Source organism: Solenopsis invicta, chromosome 5, assembly GCF_016802725.1.
Source record: "Solenopsis invicta isolate M01_SB chromosome 5, UNIL_Sinv_3.0, whole genome shotgun sequence".
In the NCBI taxonomy this organism is placed as follows: Eukaryota; Metazoa; Arthropoda; class Insecta; order Hymenoptera; family Formicidae; genus Solenopsis; species Solenopsis invicta.
In genome coordinates, this window is record NC_052668.1 from 8496993 (window position 1) to 8517854 (window position 20862).

General features: G+C 35.5%; 1 protein-coding gene and 1 pseudogene across 9 annotated transcripts in view; one reads left to right on the plus strand and one right to left on the minus strand.

The window, feature by feature from the left end:
* Nucleotides 1-20862, plus strand: part of LOC105198947 (monocarboxylate transporter 10) — a 429682-nt gene that overhangs the window by 279917 nt on the left and 128903 nt on the right. For all 9 annotated transcript variants that reach the window (XM_039449911.1, XM_039449913.1, XM_039449916.1 and 6 more), the window contains one exon: nt 2552-2717. In XM_039449911.1, the coding sequence (XP_039305845.1) occupies nt 2552-2717 (166 nt within the window). The remainder of the gene's footprint in view (nt 1-2551; nt 2718-20862) is intronic.
* On the minus strand, nt 17131-17656 carry LOC105206449 (annotated as a pseudogene).

The window sequence follows — 20862 nt, forward strand, 5'->3', positions numbered from 1 at the left end:
CCCACACAATTTGAATGAACGTCAAATGGAAAATCACAAAGTCACTTGTGAAATGCTGCTTCAACGCCACGAAAGGAAATCATTTTTGTATCGAATTGTGACGGGTGACGAAAAATGGATTTATTTTGAAACCCGAAGGAGAAAAAGTCGTGGTTTTCACCTGGCGGAGCCGGTCCATCAACACCAAGGCCAAATCGCTTCGGCAAGAAGACCATGCTCTGTGTCTGATGGGACCAGAGCGGTATTGTGTATTATGAACTTTTGAAGCCCGGTAAAACCGTTAATACACAACGCTATCGCCAACAAATGATTAATTTAAACCATGCATTAAACGTAAGACGACTGGAATGGGCCAGAAGACATGGCAAAGTGATTTTGTTACACGACAATACGCCGTCTCACACAGCAAAACAAGTGAAAGACATCTTAAAATCTCTTGGATGGGATATCCTTCCGCACCCGCCGCACTCCCCAGACCTGGCGCCATCTGACTATCACCTCTTTGCATCAATGGGGCACGCGCTCGCAGAGCAGCACTTCAGCAATTTCGAGGAAGTTGGAAAATGGCTCGACATATGGTTTGCCGCAAAAGACAAGCAGTTTTTCTGGCATGGTATTCATAAATTACCTGAAAAATGGGCGAAATGTGTAGAAGCCGATGGCCAATATTTTGGATAAAAAAAAATTAATTTCCCTTGAAAACTACGTGCTTTTTTTTACCAAAAAACCGGAAAAAACTTATGCATACACTTGGTAATTACATTTAATAAATTATGTCATTGCAAGTATTCAAACAAATATAGTATTTATTAAAATTCAATAACTTTTTTTCTCAGTGTAGAATCTCTTGATATAAAAAAGTAATTTTAATAAAATAAATAGAAAAATATTGTTCAATAAATTTTATTATTAAAAACAATATTAATCACTACTTTACTTTTAAATTGCCGCGTTCTAACTTCTGTTCGACCAATCACGCATTCATATTTGATCATAACGTAACCCATAAAATCAGTCGGCTCTTTCCTGTTGTCGAGTAAACACGTGTTGTCTGTTCGTCGCGCGTAAACACAAGTTTTATCGAGCTACATATTTTCGCACGCCAAATGACTAATAATTATTTGCAGTGATCGTTACTCGAAGTGATCGTTAATTAGTTACTCAAGTTTTATTGATCAAGTGAATGAATTGTATATTGATACTAAAGTGATAATTTACGAGAGGATCAAGGAAACTTTGGTCTGTCTTATCGTGGAGACAACTAATTGATCGCTGTACAGAATAATACGTAAATAAATGCATGTCCAAACTTGTTCATGCAAGCACGCGCGCTTGCTCTCTCTCTCTCTCTCTCTCTCTCTCTCTCTCTCTCTCTGTGACAAAAAAAGTATTACTGTTTCTAAAAACTCAAGATGTAAATACTTTTGTAGATTTCGTGCAATTCTTTGTTCGATTCTTTGACTGTACAAAGAATTTCCTGGCACTTCTTTTATTAAAGTCATTAAAATTAAGAAGAAAATTAAATACATTTTTAAGTTAAAGCTAGCATTGTGATGTGACAGATAGAGAGAGAGAATGAGAGAGAGAGAGAGAGGGGAGAAAAACTTGTGTGTTGTATCAGCTGAGCGCAGCAGGCACCTCACGACACACCCGCGCGTAACGGTGAGTGCGCCGCCCCTGCCTACCATCTGTATTCGGCCCGTGATACGCTAACTTAATCGGCTGATATTTCAAAATCTAAGCGTCTGACAAATTTTTGGCAAAGAAAAAATTGTCTTAGAATTTGACCAGCAATACGTCCCTTGAAAGACAACGGGTTATTCTAAATCACCCTGTATATTTATTATTCCCCAATAAACTTTGTAAATACATTTTGTAAGTCATTATGTTATTTTATATCACATTTGTAAATGTTATTTGTAAATTATCGATGCGCTGTATATCTTACACATGAGTAGTCATAACTCCAATACTTTTCTTATACGACAAAAACACAAGAGTTTTTTTTAAGTTTCTTTTTCAAGTATAAGAAAAGAAATATTTCATATTAAATTTTTTTTTTAATAGTAAACAGTATGATGTCATTGGTACAATTTATTTTCCTAGAATATATTAAATAATAAATTAAGTTAATAAATTAAGTTTGTGATAGCTGCGGCGTATATATCGACTTTACCCTAATCTTTATATAACTTTTTGTAACTTATTTTCTGTATTTTTTTTTATTTAAAAAAATATAATGTATAGGAGTACGTAATTAGATTTTTACTTTTTATTTAAAAGTAAAAGCTGCTTAAGTCTAATCTAATTAGTAACGAAAATGTATTATAACTATTCTTTTCAATGACAGAGTCTTCAAAATGTCGTACCTTCAGGTTTAAAATTTGAAGTTATGCCACTTGTAATCAGATCACTTTCTCAGTGTATTATTCTTTCTCTTTTACTAAACAATTTTCATCTCTCATTTAAATGTAAAGAGGTTAATGTTTTCTGTATGAATTCTATTTTATTCTGCATGTACACGAAGACAAAGAAACAATCGTTATTTCAGATACTTCGTCCCATACGTTCATATAGGAAAGTTTGTGGCTATGACGTTTAAAGATGCTGACAGCAAGCTGCCGGTTATGTGTATAGGCATCACTTCCGGTATTGGCCGCTTAATTTTTGGTTACATCGCCGATTTGCCGAAAGTAAATCGAATATTCCTGCAACAGGTAAATAAATGGCTAATAAGAACTTGGAATTATAATGCGACATTGCACAATGTAAGACTTTGCTTTGGTGGAATTTTATTCAAAAGATCAAAGTTAAAAATTCCTAATTACCATTTAATATGTGTTAGTAATCTATCTATTTGTTCATAACATGCAATATAATAAATGAAAAAATTGTTAATATTAACCGTATAAACAATCAAAAGTTCAATGAAGATAAAGCCACTTTTTAAAATATCAGACTATGTTCTTGTAATATAATTTATTCCAATCATTATTAAGTAATTTTTTTTTTAGAAACAGGATTTTTAAGGATTTTTAGGCTTTTTTTTACATTGGATTTTTTTTATTTTTAATGTAATTTTTAAAAATGTCTTTGACATCCGAATGAATTCTTTAAATACATTATTTTCAATTTGGCTTTTAGTTAATTATACAGCATAATATAAGACTAATGTTTGAAGCACAATAACAACTAATGACCTAGTTACTCAGTTTTGAAAAAGCTGCCCAACAAAAGTGCCCAACAAAAGTGCCCTATTCAATAATTTTTTGAAATATATTTTATGCAATAGAAGCACGTTTTTTGCATCTTCCCAGGAACATGGGCGTAAATCGGCAATATTAAATGGACAACATTTCCGTAAGGTGTGCATGCGTACTTTTGTGAACGTTTCTTGAAACATGCGCTGAACGTAGGGTCAAAATGCATGAGCAAAGGTAGTACACGTACCGGCAGAAATGGTGTCCCTCCGCGCTGACGCTCGGTTGCCGCATACACGCGAAGCCGCGCACGTACGTGTTTTGTGGCAGCGCTGCGGAGATCGTGGTGCTGGCAGAAAGTAGTGGGGGGGCGTTTTGATAGCGCATCTTTCTCGCTCGACGCTGGGTCGAGAGAGAAGACACGAATCGAAGCGCTCGAGAAACTCGGCAGAAATGGTGTCCCTTGCGCCTATACGGGCTGTATACGGGATACCACGGCTGGTCGCGTTTTAATTTTTAATTACATAAAGAAATTTACTCAGATACGAAGATTCGTTTGAAAAATAATGTAAATAGAATTATGATTTTTAATAATAAATTAAAATTATGTCATCACGGCAATACAGCTTCAATTCTTGGGCCTGTTACTTTATGTCGAGACATAATTATAATTAATTAATGAAACTTGTAAATCTCTTTAAACAATTACTTATTAGAATAAACTGTATTAGAAAATAATTTTAATTCGATAAATTTATAAAAATGTTAACATTATGTAGCAAGCCAATTTACTTTGTAATTGGTGTAAAACAATACTCTGTGAGAGGATCCCAATGAACGTCTGATTCCGATTTTTCTTAGTAATTCGAAGTATTTCTCATTAATTCGAAGGCAAAAAAATTAATTATAATTTGAATTAAAGTTGCACAAAACGTCTCAAAAGGAAAAAGTCAAGGAAAAAAATTTTCCGTGACAGCAAAAGTTTATGAAGATTTCCTTTAAAGATTTTGGCACAGTCAAAAATCTGCTAGACTTTCTGCAAATGCATTAATTACATTTATAGCATTGTATGCGAATTTTTCTTACGAGAGAGCTTCTTTGCTCCGCCCTCTGTCGGCGGTATCCCGAACAACCGCTTGAGACACTATTTGAACAGTGTAATACGATTTCGGGACACCACCGACAGAGGAGTTAACAAACCACAGGTCCTTATTTTTGTGGTATGCAAACACACACACACAATCCACAAGGAGGGTTTGGAGTTTTTAAATACTGTGGAATTGACGAACCACGGAGTCCTTATTCTTGTGGTATGCAAATACACACACACACACATACACACCACACACACACACACACTCACAAACACACACACACACACACACACATACACACACACTCTACAAGAAGGGTTTGGAGTCTTTAAATACTCTGGAATTGACGAACCACGGAGTCCTTATTCTTGTGGTATGCAAATACACATCACACACACACACACACACACACACACTCCACAAGGAGGGTTTGGACTCTTTAAATACTCTGGAATTGACGAACCACGGGGTTTTTATCCTTGTGATATGCAAACACACACACACACACACACACGCGCGCACGCGCGCGCGCGCGCGCACACGCGCACGCACGCACATATACACATGTTTTTAAACCAACAACATGTCTCAGACTGAATTGTAGTGATTTGCATTGATGACGGAGACATTGCAATTCATAATTCATTATTATCTCGTAAAAAACAACTTTTCTTCAAATTGGCATAACTTAGCAAAAAATTATCGTATCGAGTTCCGCAAAATCGTATTTTGAAGGGAAAAATTCGAACTTTCACGCGCTTTTTACCTCATTGAGTTAGGTCAACTGCTTCACTCTACACAACTCTAGAAACTGCACGTTCTGTTTATCGATTTTGCGTTCTATCATCGGCTATTAGCAAATTAATCATGCCACTTAATCGGCATTAAAAGTTTTTCAAAGTACTGGTTTCAGGCTTTAATTTCTTGTTTGAAACACCCCTATATCATAAATATTTCTTGTTCTACAAGCGTTTAAGTTTGGTAAATTTTTTCTAAATTTTTAGTGTTTTTTTTTGGTGGGCAGTGTATATATATATATATATATATATATATATATATATGTATGTATGTATGTATGTAATATTTTACAGTTGATACCCGTTCTATTTTAATTCTATTCAGACGTTTCACGTCAGTCTTACCTCTTAATTCTTTTCTAACACTTCTAATTACCATATATTTTGTTTTATCTGCGTTTACTTTTAACTTATTTATATTCATCCAATGTTCGACTACATTAAAAGCCATATTCGTTTTTACCTTTACATCCACACTACTTTCTCCACTTACATATATAAGCGTGTCATCTGCAAACATTTTTATATTGCACCCTTCTGGATAGACTTCAATTATATCATTTATATATATTATAAATAGCAAAGGTCTTAGTACTGAACCTTTTGGCATTCCACATTCTGTAAACAATAATTTAGACCATATCTGATTGAATCGTACCTGTTGTTTCCTATTATATAAGTATGATTTGAATCACTCTAAGGTCGTTCTTCTAATTCCATATTGATACATTTTTTCTAACAATCTTTATCTATTGTTTCAAACGCTCTCTTAAGATCCATGAAGATTACTTCTACCGTTTTTCCTTCGCTCACTATTAATTTCCATTCATCTATGACAGATTGAATCGCTGTTTCACACGAATAATATTTTTTAAATCCCGCCTGATGCTCTGTTATAATACCGTATGTTTCAAGTTGTTTTTTTAATTCTAGCACTTACTCATATATTGGGGCGATGCTAGACCGGTCTCTATACGTGCTTATTTTTGTGCATAGATAACTTTTAATTGGCTTTACAGATCGCAAAATCCTTTTACACAATTAAAGTAGTGACAAAAACACACCTCGCTAGCTATAATTTAATACGAAAAATAAAAGTTGATTAAAAAATTATAGTTTAATTATCGGCTTCTGCAGCCGACTCGTGACAATATATACCCATATAAAGTTTTAGACATTGTGTGTTTAAAATAAGTAGCTAGCGAGGTATGAATTAAATTAAAGAACAATACGTTGCTTGCAGAATAATCTTAGAAGTTTTAGTATAAAAGATATAAATGTATGAAAATTGTTTATGTAATTTTCACGTTGGTACAAAGAGAAATTGGGTTCATTATAGTGCAGAGATCTTGCATTTGAGGCGCTGAAGTAAAAAAAACAAGGACAGATGAGTGCGTTTGACAAAGTGCGCTACCCTATTTCTCTTACTCTTCGTCTCACGCGCGACCCACAGTTCGTCGAAGAAAAATCTATAGCAATCTGTAGTACTGATATCGAGTGAGTATCTTTCACCGGCAGTCCAGCATCGCCTTAACAGGCCTCTATTTGCTCACTTTTTTGGTTTTATCTATTTTTGGGATCGGTATAATAGTAGAGGTTTTCCAACCTTCCGGACAGTGACCTTCTTGTAAAGAATTATTTATTAAAATCGCAAATTCTTTTATTACAGGAAAAACTATCTTCAATATATCACTAGTTATTCCCTCTTCCGTACCTTTCTTTTTTGGTAATCCCATAACGATTTCTTCTAATTGCTCTAGTGTAATAACCTCAAAACTTTCCATAATTCCTTTGTTTTCGATAGTATGAATAGTTTTTTTTTTATAATCATCCAATATTTAATTATATCACTGCCGGGTCTATCTATCTTCATAGAGTTTACTATACTATTAATACTTTGTAAATAATATAAATAAAATTTATCGGCTATATTGCAATCTTCGGTATTGCCTAAGATTTCAAAATCTATATTTCCCACTTCCTTTATGGACGGGATCCGATAGCGCACGGTGCGATAGCCCACCAACCAATGATCTTTACTTATCTAACCCAACCAATGGAAAAAGGTATCGGCCGCTGTGAATGGTTGTGTGCTATCGGTCTGGTGTGCTATCGGGATCCGCCCTTCCTTTATACCTACTGGATTGCCCCTAATTACTTTTTTCAAGGTTTTCCACATAGACGTACGATTTTCTTTATTAAGATCCGTCTCACTTTCATAATACTTTTTCTTCTTTTTCTTGATTAATTTTACTACTCTATTTTTTTTAATTTTATACTGTGACAAATTTTGTTCGGTATTGTCATACAATGCTTTCCTATATGCCTTAACCGTCCACAGCTTCTCTTATCTCATCTGAGAACCATTCTTTTCCCTTCCATACTTTTGGAATCCTAAATTTTTTCTTTGGTGCCATTACATCTAACGCATCTACTATATTGTTAACAAATTTTTTTGCTCTCTTACTCACACCCATACGTTCACATTGTCATCCCTGACTTTCCTGTAATTTGTTATTTACTAATATAACAAATTCATCTTTATCGAACTCTTTGTAATTTTTAGCGCTAAATTCCCTGTATTTACTTTCAATTTGACTCACAATCAACTCTCCTTTCAGCTACGCATGGTTTGTATCTTAGGTTTATGAATTACTTATAATATTTTATTATTATTAGAGAAGATTGAATCTATAATTGTCTGACTGTCTTTTGTAACTCTTGTCAGTTTGTTCACATACTGTTTCATACCCAAGCTGAACATTATCTCTTGCAATTTTTTCGCATAAAACGAGTCCGTCATAAGATCTATACTAAAATCTCCTATTACCATGCATTCTCCCTTTATTATGAACTCTTTTACTATATCCTCAAAAAATCTCATGAAATCCCCGTGTGATGCGCTTGGTGAGTGATATATTACCATTATCACTCCTTTATGTAGTTTTTCTTTTAGTTCTATCACAGCACACCAGTAATTTGATTCTAACTTTTTTATTAATTCTACTTCTAATATCGTCTCTTATATACATAATAACTCCCCCTGTGTTCCTATTTTTGGCATCACATCTAACTACGAGGTGTGATCAAAAAGTAAGGTGACTTTTCATTTTTATAAAAAAATATTCATTTATTCATCCAAAATTATGTTATCCCCTTCAAAATAATCCCCCTCTGATACAATGCATTCGTGCCAGCGCTTTTTCCAGTCGTCAAAATATTTCTGAAATGCACTTTTGGGTATTGCCTTGAGCTCCTCCAGCGATGCAGCCTTAATCTCCTCAATCGTCGCAAATCTTCGTCCTTTCATAGGCCTTTTCAATTTTGGGGAAAGGAAAAAGTCGCAGGGGGCCAAGTCTGGTGAATACGGTGGCTGAGGCATGATGATAGTATTGTTTTTGGCCAAAAAAGTACTCACTAGTAACGACGTGTGCGCAGGTGCATTATCATGGTGCAGAATCCATGAATTTTCTTTCCACACTTCCGGACGTTTTTTTCTTATTGATTCACGCAAATGCCTCATAATCTCAAGGTAATACTCCTTGTTTACTGTACGACCTTGTGGTAGGAATTCTTGATGCACAACGCCATGGTAATCAAAGAAAACTGTGAGCAAAACCTTCACATTCGAACGAACTTGGCGTGCCTTTTTCGCTCTCCTGGGCTCTTCCACTGGGATGATTGGACTTTGGTTTCGACGTCATAACCATATACCCATGTTTCGTCACCAGTTATAACCCTTTTGAGCAGATCAGAATCATTGACGTCGTTCAACATGTCTTGGGCGATGTTCATGCGACGCTGCTTCTGATCAAAATTAAGCAGTTTTGGAACAAATTTCGCTGACACACGTGTCATACCTAAAACATCCGTTAAAATTGATTGGCATGAGCCAAATGATATGTTAAGATCATCAGCTATTTCTCTAATCGTGATTCGACGATTTTTCAACACAATTTCTTTCACTTCCTGAACATTTTCGTCGGTTTTTGACGTACTGGGGCGTCCAGAGCGAGGTTCATCGTTAACATTTTCTCGGCCCTCTTGGAATAACTTATACCATTTATAAACATTTTTTTTTGCTCAAAGTTGACTCACCGTACGCCACTGTCAATATTTCAAGAATTTTTGAACACTTAATACCATTTTTTACACAAAAATTAATACAAACTCTCTGCTCCATTATTTTCAACAGCAAAAAATCGCCGAGCACGCAAACACGAGTCTAACCTTTATGCCTGTCACATAAAAACAACACATGCTACATAGTCAAAACTGTGAACATATGATCGTGACGAGTGTACCAACACAAAAAAAAATTTTGAAATTAGAGTGTACAGAGCGCGCGAAATTCAAAAAGTCACCTTACTTTTTGATCACTCCTCGTACATTGTAACCCAGCACATTTACTTCACTGTCTTCTATCTCACTAATCAGCCTGGTCTCCGGCATCGCTATCATCACAGGATTTATCCTCTTCATAACCTGATGATGGAGTTCGTCTATATGTGCTGGTAAGCTCTGCGCATTTGTATATATAATTATTTCTTCTTTTTTCTGTAGTTGCTATTTTGTATCCTCCCAACCTGCTCTCCTCTTCTCTTCCTGTAACGCCCTCTTAAAAGTCAAACATTCTCGACTGATAGCTTCATGGTCGTTATTTATCTTTAGATTGTATGTTCTATTTTTAAACATACAATTCACACATGTGCTCTCTTTCGCTGTGCAAACACGAGAACTGTGATACCCTGCGCATTTACAGCATGTTTCTGATCTTGTAAAATGTTTAGCAATATGGAAATACCCTCAGCATTTAAAACATCTTTTGACACTGACGTGATTAAATACAGGACATTTTTTTATCCTACATTTAGTTTTGATTTCTTCAATATCAGCTTGTGCGTTTTTTCCTCTACTTCCATTATTATTGATCCTTCTTCATTTCCTCTTCTTTGATTGTTACTCATTTTTTTAACCATTTTCTTCACAATTTGCACATTTATCTATTTTATTCTGCTTTTTAATCGTATTTATAAATTCATTATCATCTAAGTTTATCTCTTCTAAATTTATGTTAACAATTTTTACTTTTAGTTTCGATTGAGACGAAACTAAAGTGGGAAAGAATTATAAAGTGCTGACTCCAGCACTTTATAATTCTTTCCCAGCTTAGCTTGTACTGTCTCTTTCAATTTTTTCACCTTTTCTCCAGTTTCACAACCCATTATTACTCCTTTGCTTCCTTTCTTTAATTTTGTTACTCCCATTGTCATATTTTTTATATCTACCTTCTCTTTTATTACTTTTTTGTGTCTTCACTCTCCTGTTACAATTTTGGTTTAACAATTTTAACGTTTTTTTTTCTTTTCTTTAACCGCTTCACTCTAACTTCTCTGTGATTCTTCCATTGATCCATATGCTGTTTCCTGTATCATTTTCTTCAATTTTTCCAATTCTTGCTTGACATTTCCTAATTCTTCTGGAACTACTTCTTTAATCATTATTTTAATTTTATTTTTACGCACCACCTCATCTTTTATTTCTTTTACAACTCTTATAATCTAATTTATTTTTAAATCAATGCCTGACCTTTTACTTTCACTGCTCATTGTTGTGACCGCTTCTGTAGACTGTACAGATCCTGTCGATGATATCCTAGCTCTTCCTGTCGGTGTCGGTACTTTCTGAATATCATTCAAAAATTTTTCAAATGTGTCTTTGCACGGCACGTACTTCCGTCACCTGTGATCCACTTACACACGTCAGCACTATTGTGTCTACGTATAATGTCTACCGTCTTGTGAGACTTTGATGTCCCGAACAATAAATTCACTACTCACATTCACAAATTGCCATATCCCGGCTAGATAACTTTCACAGCTATCCCCAGTCTACAGTGGCGTAAGTAAAACAACTTATTTTACGTCTTTTCTCACTTTAAACTACTCAAAGGTTATTACATTTACGGAGCGATTATCGACACGTCTTCGCCGAGAGAGAGAGAGAGAGAGAGAGAGAGAGAGAGAGAGAGAGAGAGAGAGCGGTAGAGAACGATAGAGAGCGGTAGAGAATGTGGGAGAGCGGTAGTGAGCAAGGGAGGGTGGTAGAGAGGGAGGCAGAGCGATAGAAAACGAGGAAGGGCGAAAAAGAACGGTAGAGAACAAAAAAGAGCAAGGGAGAGCGGTAAAGAGAGAAAAAAAGCAAAGGAGAGTGATAGAGAGTGAGAGAGGGCGAAAAAAAGCGGTAGAGGGTGAGAGAGAGCGAGAGAAAATGAGAGAGCGGTAGAGAGCAAGAAAGACCTTAGAGAGCAAGGGAAAACGGGAGAGAGAGAGAGAGAGAGCGTGGGAGAGAGACGGAAAATGAGGGAAAGCGAAGGAGGGAGAGAGAGAGGGAGAGAAACTGAGGGAGAAACAAAATCTTTGAAATATTTTTTTATATATATTCCTATATCTTTTTATAATTACGACCAAAGGGGACAAATCTGAAATTTTACGAAAATATCATCAATTAACCTTATAGGGGTTGGTGATAAAGGGTTGGTACCGAAGATCAATATCAGAGTGCGAGGAACACTATTCACCCCCGTTGGATTCGTCCTCGTACAATTTCCCATTCGGGTTGTGTATACTTGGACCAAGGAGGACAAACCAAAATTTTGCAATGATGAAGACAGACGACGACGACATCGACGTATTTGAATTTTTTTATGACATAAATCGGGCTGAAAAATGTAGGCTTAATTCATATCTCAGCATCAAATGCACTTACGGACATCGTTCTTGTGTCATTGTACTCGGAAAAATCGATACTTACTCGAACTATATTCACTTTTTCATAACATTAATTTGTTAAAGAAAAACAACCATTTGTTTGTAAAAAACTGTGCTCCTTTCTGTAAATAATACGCGGTAGCGTCTTTTACATGGAACGACGTAAAAAATATACTTAGCGCGAGCCGCTACCGCGTCTTTCTCTCTCTCTCTCTCTCTTTCTCCCTATATACATATATATATATATATATATATATATATATACATACATATATATATATATATATATACAGGGTGTTTCAGACCACTCGTACACCCCTTTTCTCTTCGCAGGATTAGGACCAATCAAAAATATGTTCAGACGAAAGTTATAGGGTTTCAAAAGATCTATTCAATGATCTTATCAGTTTGACCTTGGATGGCGTCGCCAAGGTCAGATCGAAATCACATTAAGTTTTTTAAATGAAACACCCTATTTTTGATTCCAGAATCTAATAGCTGGTGTCAAGACCTTTCCAAAACACTACAAGAAAGTTTATTTTCGTTGACTACTTTCCGAGTTGTGCGGCTTGAAAGTTACACTACCGCCAACACCATGTAAATAACAATATAAAATCACGCGTTACGCAGAAAGCCGTGAAGCCGACACAAAGAAAGTAAACACGCGAGCCGGGCCAACAAAAACAGATTATGAAAAATCGTGAAAGTTAGCTGTCGCGACCGTAGATAGTCACATACATATGTATGTCATAATATTATGTAATTACATTATTACTTTAACGGTAGCACACGAGCAATAACGAGCGCGGCTTTCTGCGTAACGATGTCTAACTCGTAATTTTATACATATTGTTATTTGCATAGGATGTAGTAGAGATGTATTCACCACAACGCTATTGTGACTCAACTCAACACGAGTGACAATAACTCTCTCAAACTTGTCACCTACGTCTTCAATAACCGTCATATCAGTATCAATCGCGCAACAAAAATCCGACCCTCTTTATTAGTCTAGGTTATTTATTTAGCCATGTCCTATTCCAATGAAGAAGCATATGATATGCTGCTAATTTTAGGTGAGTGTCGAGGTACATTCATTGCAGCGGAAAGATTCTGGCGGGAACGTTATCCTGATCGGACTCCTCACTCGCGAAATGTTTTTTCACGTTTGGCTAAACGAATCAAAATTAAAGGTGTCGTTCAGCCTCAACATAACAAAGGTACACAAATTCGTCGTCCGATTATGGATGAAAGAACAGTGGAAATTCTTGCATCGACAGAATTGAACCCTTATGATTCTTTAAGACGACGAGAACAAGATTCTGGTGTTAGTAAAATCAGTGTTTGGCGCATTCTAAAAAATAACAAATTTCACCCTTACAGAATGTCTGTTCATCAAGCGTTGAATTATAACGATATTAGACAGAGACTTGTATTTTGCAACTTTATAAGACAGCAACCACTTGATTTCCACTTGAAAATTTTATTTTCTGACGAATGTACACTTAAAAGTGATGGATCTGTTAATACTTGGAACTCTCGTTATTGGGCACAAAATAATCCTCACTGGTTGAGAGAAGTAGATCATCAAACCATTTGGAAAGTCAATGTTTGGTGTGGAATTATTGGAAGTCAAATCATAGGTCCTGTTTTCTTTGACGAAAATCTAAACGGTGATAGATATTCCGCCTTGATAATGACAGATCTTCCTGTCTTACTAGAAAATATTCCTCTGCAATTGCGCCTGAACATGTGGTTCCAACAAGATGCATGTCCGTCTCATACATCGAGAGTTGCTCGTGCGGCATTAAATACTATGTTCCCCGACAAGTGGATAGGCAAATACGGTCCAATCAATTATCCACCCCGATCACCAGATCTCACCGTCCTTGATTATTATTTCTGAGGAAGGATAAAAAACTTGGTCTATCATGAACGTCCGACTACGAGGGATAATATGATTCGTAGAATAAGTGAAGCAATTCGATCCTTACGTGCCGAGGAAATTCTTCGAGCAACCAATGATTTTCAAAATAGAGTTGATGCTTGCATCGCAGAGAATGGTGCTCACTTTGAACATTTAGTCGCTTAACAAAACATACACTCATTCATTCCCGAACGTGAGAGGCAAGGGGACTCACGTGAATCAAGCACCCCAAACGTGAGAGGCAAGGGACTCACGTGAATCAAGCACCCCAAACGTGAGAGGCAAGGGGACTCACGTGAATCAAGCACCCCAAACGTGAGAGGCAAGGGGACTCACGTGAATCAAGCACCCCAAACGTGAGAGGCAAGGGGACTCACGTGAATCAAGCACCCCAATGGGATGAAATTCTCGTCACGTCCACGTCGTTCATTCTGGATAATGCTAAGCACGGGAAAATGCATACAGTCAATCTGGACATGATTGATCATCAAACATAATCAATCCAGTTAATAAACAAAAGCAGAGTACATAAAACTTTGACTCCCCTTTTCCTCCCCCATACACATACGCATGCACGTATGCACACACCCACACACAAGATTAAATCCGACTAAGTAACCACCACATGGTACATCTTGAGTAATGCTGATGCTGGCGGTAGTGTAACTTTCAAGCCGCACAACTCGGAAAGTAGTCAACGAAAATAAACATTCTTATAGTGTTTTGGAAAGGTCTTGACACCAGCTATTAGATTCTGGAATCAAAAATAGGGTGTTCCATTTAAAAAACTTAATGTGATTTCGATCTGACCTTGGCGACGCCATCCAAGGTCAAACTGATAAGATCATTGAATAGATCTTTTGAAACCCTACAACTTTCGTCTGAACATATTTTTGATTGGTCCTAATCCTGCGAAGAGAAAAGGGGTGTACGGGTGGTCTGAAACACCCTGTATATATATATATTAGGGTGGGCTAAAAAATTCGACTATTTTTTTTTCACTTTATACTCCGAAAACTTGGTTGGTAGAGACCTCAAAAACATTCTCTCCAAGTATGAGCTCTTAATTTTAATAGGAAGGTCCTCCACCTCTCAGTTTTCTATTTTTTTCTTATTGTGAGGAAGAAAAATATATATCTCGGTATCTACTATTTGAAAAAAACTATTTCGTCTCATGTTTTCGTAGGAAATTGAATTCTCTACAAAAAAGATTTCTTACAATGTTTTCGTATACCTCAGCGTTCAGAAGTTATTAAAGGTTAAAGTTTGATCATTTTAAGGTAGATTTCTTTTTTTTATGAATTTTATAACTCCTTAACAAAAAATCATTATGATACGCGCAACTCATGGTTTTGTCGGAAATTCACTGCTCTACAATAATGGTCTCTTATGATTAGTTGATAAATTAACTGTTCAAAAGATATTCACCGTCAAACTTCAGTGCACACTATTTTTAACAGTTTTTGATTAATAATTCAAACAATTTCAATTTAATTCATGAGTTTCGGGGAAATTTTTATAAATTTCAGTTTCTATGAACATGAAAATGTTTTAAACTTTTTTTCTAGTTTTTTTTTAGTCCCAAGCATGTTTGAGTACATTGAAACAAAAAATTATTGCATTTTTTCTAACTTAGAGTCAATGATTCATTAAATTTCGAGTAAATATCTTTTTTGTGTCACATTTAATATAAAAAGTATTGATAGAAGAAAAAAAAATTCTCAATTTGTTTTAAAAAAGTTTTTTTTTATTTAATTGTCAGCTGAGATATAATTATCAACATTTTTAACATAATCGTACATTTCTACTGTAAAAAATTTTCTTTATTGCAGTTCGGGTATTTTTTGCGATGTTCTTTTATAACTTGCAATAAATATTGAAATTGTTCTTCATTTCTCGTCAAGCATTGGTTATACTCACTGACCAATGCGACAGCACGCTCTGCCGAATCAATAACAACTTTTAATTGATCAAAGTATTCTTTGTTTTCATTATAACTGTCATTAGTAGGCCACAATTCAATGTCTATATCAAGAAAATCATACGATAGATCAAAGATCTTAAAGAGATTCAAGGATTTTTCAGAAACAAAGTTACTCAGATTTTTTTCCATAAATGAATTCAAATCGTTTTTATTAATTATAAATCTTCTAGCTTCACAATCTGTACCTTTACGAGTCTTAGCCGCTTCAACAATATTTTTTTTCATCTCCAATGGAACAGTATTGTCAAATAATGATAAAATAGCAAGTTCATTACTTAAGTACCATAAGTGCAAAATCATTTTTTCACAAGTAGCTGAAGAAATCAAAGGATTAATATGTTTATACTCAATTAAATTTTTCAAAAACTGTAAGTCATGTTCAGCAGCAGTAGTCGCAGAAGTTGATGAAAACCAAGCTTTTAAATACAATACAACTATAAAAATACAAAATTGCCGAAGACCATGCAATTCTTTATTAGAAAGTCTAAATTCATCTCTAAATATAAACATTTTTAAACTGTAAATTGCCTTGGCCATCCACCTAGCATGATGAACTGCACCAGGACGTTTGAAAGAAACCTTGTCTTGAGGCATTTCTTCAAGGAAAATTAACGACAATTCCAATAATTCTTTATAGTCATCTCGGGGTTGCAGTAACTATCAAAAGCAATTAAATATTGGTCAGAAACAAGAAAATTTGTATTCTTAAAATTGCAGTTAAATCATACTTGTAAGGATTGTGTAATGAAACTATTGGGTCGTTCAAAAAGTTATTGCGTTTTTTTTATTTTATTTTCAGGTGTGTTTATTTAATATACGTAATAAACATTAATCAATGATATAATGGCCGTTTTGTTCGATGACCTTCTGCCATCTCTTGGGCAACTTCATAATACCACGTTCATAAAACTTCCTATCTTTCTCTGCAAAAAATTTGTCTAGGTGCTGTTTGATAAGGTCTTCAGAAGCAAACGTTTTACCATTCAAGAAGTTTTGTAAGGAGCGAAAGAGATGGAAGTCTGATGGTGCAAGGTCTGGACTATACGGTGGATGTGGCAACACGTCCCAATCAAGGTGCAACAATTTTTGCCGAGTGACCAAACTTGTGTGTGGTCTCGCATTGTCGTGGTGAAACACCACACTCTTACGATTGATCAGTTCGGGACGTTTCTGTGCGATGGCATCGCTTAATTTCTGTAGCTGCTCACAGTAGACATCGGAATTAATCGTTTTGTTCTTTGGAAGTAGCTCATAGAAGACTGGTCCCTTCCAATCCCACCAGATTGACAGCATCACCTTTTTTTGATGGATCTCCGCCTTTGCTTGCCTTTCCGGTGCTTCACCTCGCCTACTCCAACTTTTTTTTCGGTTGACATTGTTGTAGACTATCCATTTTTCGTCGTGATCATACGCTTCAAGAACGGATCGTTTTCTTCGCGTTTGATGAGTTGATCGCAGACGCTTATGCGCTTTGTCAGATGAATTTTTTTCAACTCATGCGGTACCCAAACATCGAGCTTCTTTACAAAGCCTAGCGATTTCAAATGGCCATGAACACTTCCAGTGGACACTTTTAGAGCGATAGCAAGTTCTCGAACCGTTGAATGCTTATTTGCTTGCACCAATGCTTTTATTTCATCGTCATCAATCTTGGAAGACCTACCGGAGCGATGAGCGTCTTTAACTGAAAAATCACCATCACGGAATCAGGCGAACCAGTTCTGGCACTGGCGTTTTGCGACGATATTTTTGCCGTAAACTCGATGCAACTTTTCCCTTGCTTCAGTTGCTTTCTTTCCTTTTTTAAAGTAATAAAACAAAATATGGCGAATATGCTCTTTAAAATTCTCCATGTTTAAACCACAATTGCAAGCACAAAACTCGACCGAATCGCGTCAACTTTTTTTTTGGTTTTTAGGTTAAGTGTCAAGAACAAAACGCGCGTAAACATTTAACATTCATATCACGCTCATATATTAAAAATCCTAGACAACGCCATCTATTGAAAAAAACGCAATGACTTTTTGAACAACCCAATAGATATTTCATTTTTTCGATCCGAAACAATATCAGCAACAACAGTATCTTCAATACCAGATTTATAATTATTTTTATCTATTTGGTCCAATGATTTTTTAAATCTTCCGAACATTGGTACATTTGACCCGGATGACACTGGCCAGTATACTTCGAACGCATTCTTCAATATGATCTCAAATATGTGGTGACGACGTGGTAACCAAATTAAATATTTTCCCAAACTCTTTTCAATTGCCTTACATGTACCGTTGTGAATTTCTGTATATTAAAAATACATGACTATCGATGAATTTAACATTAAAAAAAAATTGTATTAAATAATATTTAAGTTCTAAACGAATAATAAAATCTAAATAATTAATTGATTTCAAAAATGTGATTCAGTGAGCAAAAACAAATCAAACTATAATGATTACAATAGAATATTTTTTAAATTAGATTGTCATTGATTAGTTACCCGTATTAACAGCCGTCGTGTCAAAACACAGCGCCTTAACATAATGAATGATACCCCATTCAGTTAATGTCGATAAAATGGCTGATGTTTGATTGTCTGCCGTCCCAAAATTCATTTTTGGAGCAAGCAACTGTTCGGTACCAAATGCAGTTAAAAGAACTGGTAGCTTTTCTACAGATTTTGATCCAACAAGATCATTTAGCATTTTGCCGTCCCAATGCACAACGTATTTATCGTATTTATCGTTTTAAAGTTATACTTTAGTCCTTTAGTAATGTCTTCTCTTAAAAGCATACGAGCTCGTTGAATTGTTTTATAACAGAGCGTTGTATCTTCAATTTTAATACCAACAGCTAATAAAATAGGAGCAATAATGAATATCGCATTTCTACTGCTGACATTAGCTCTATCGAGTGCAGAAATGACTTCAGGAGTTAAAACATCTCCCACATAGAACTAAAACCTCCAATGGACGTCTAATGGACGTCTGCCGTGGAAGTTCGGGCCTTCCAGTGGACGTCCCATGGACATCCAATGGACGGCCACTAGGCATCCACAGTTCCGCATTGCGCACGTCCATTGGACGTCCATTAGACGTTAACAACGGATGTCCATTAGACGTTACGTGGATCATTAATAAAGGTTTCATAGAGCCTTAGTGGATGACAAATCGACGTCACGTGGATTATTAGAGGCTTTATGGAGTCTCAGCAGACGTTACTTAGATTATTAATGGACGTGTACCGTGGAGGTTCGGACCTTCAGTGGACGTCTAATGGACGGTAAAAAAAATTTTTTTTAAACAAATTTTTTATTATTTTTATAGCCCAATCTGTATTCACTGTTTCACATATAACATTTTCATTCACTAATTACAATTACGTATTATTTTATAAATTTTTGAAACGCATCGGCGCCGGCGGGATTCGAACCTAAGATCTTCGGAACGATAACCTAGTCTAGTATCTTAACACTGAGCTAAACATACACTTGTGAGATTGTTAATAAAAAGTTATATTTGAAGTAAAGCTGATTTGAACAAGAAGAAACTGGCGTTTTGGGTATCGCGCAAACACTTTTATTAACCTTTTGTTTATTTAGCCTTAGATATTTTTAATATAAATTATATAAATAATTAAAACCTGTTTCTGCCCATGGCCAAATCAGTCAAAAAACAACAATTAGAAATAGTATCGAAGCATGAAAAAATATTAATGACGTAAAAAGCCCGTTGCCAAAGTTAATTTTGTAATTAATTGTTATAAACAAATTGTCAAAACTGACTGTAGAGAAGAACTGATTGCGCCAATCGATTCACCGAGAAAAATTACTAAAAAAACTTATATGACGCTTTTTTAATTGTCATAGTTGTTATAATTGTTATAAACAAATTAGTTGCATAATTGTTTTGATAAAGAGATAATGATCATATTCCGTAAAGAGACCGCATGATGTACGTAATATAACATTTTATCCTTGTTTAACTTCTGGTGATCAACAAGGATAACGTCATGCGCATTACGGAATCTATCTGACTTTTATGATAAAAGTAAAATCTCATGAAGCTATAGAAATTTTATGTACTTCTAATGGACGTCCATCTGACTTCCATGATAGAAGTAAAATCCTATGAAGCTATAGAGATTTAATGGACTTTTAATGGGCGTCCATCTAACTTCTATGATGGAAATAAAATCCCATGGAGCTATGGAGGTTGGATGGATATCTAATGGAGATCTATCTGACTTCCATGATAGAAGTAAAATCCCATGGAACTATGGAGGTTGGATGGATGTCTAATGGAGATCTATCTGACTTCCATGATGGAAGTAAAATCCCATGGAGCTATGGAGGTTGAATGGATGTCTAATGGAGATCTATCTGACTTCCATGATGGAAGTAAAATCCCATGGAGCTATGGAGGTTTCATGGACTTGTAATGGACGTCTATCTAACTTCCATGATGGAAGCAAAATCCCATGGAGCTATGGAGATTTCATGGACTTCTAATGGATGTCCATCTAACTGCTATGATGAAAATAAAATCTCATGGAGCTATAGAGGTTTCATGGACTTCTAATGGACGTCCATCTGACTTCCACCATGGAGATAGACGTCCCATGGAGCTATGGAAGGGCGATGGACATCCACTGGAGGTCAATTTCTATGTGGGCTATTTTTGCTCGTTTTGTCGATATTTGAGGTTCATAGTCTGAATCAGATCCAAAATTTGTAACTCCACTTAATGTATGTACTCGTATACGTTGAAAATGACTGATTTTTCATTTGAAACAATCGCATGACTCGTGGACGGTTGATCTAAATCTGGAATATGAGTTTTTTATTAACAATTATCGATTAGAAAAATAAAATACTCGATTATCATACAGTATTATACAGTAAATTAGAAAAGTTTTACACTACAACCTGAATTTATAATAATTAGATGCCATAGATACTTACTGCTGTCGTCTATTTCCATTATATTTACAGTTAAGTTTGACGTCGGTTCATTATTAGAAAGAACTTCTTTTCGAGTACCGAATTTTTGATTCAAATACAACTTTTTAATATTCTCATCCAGTACTTTTAA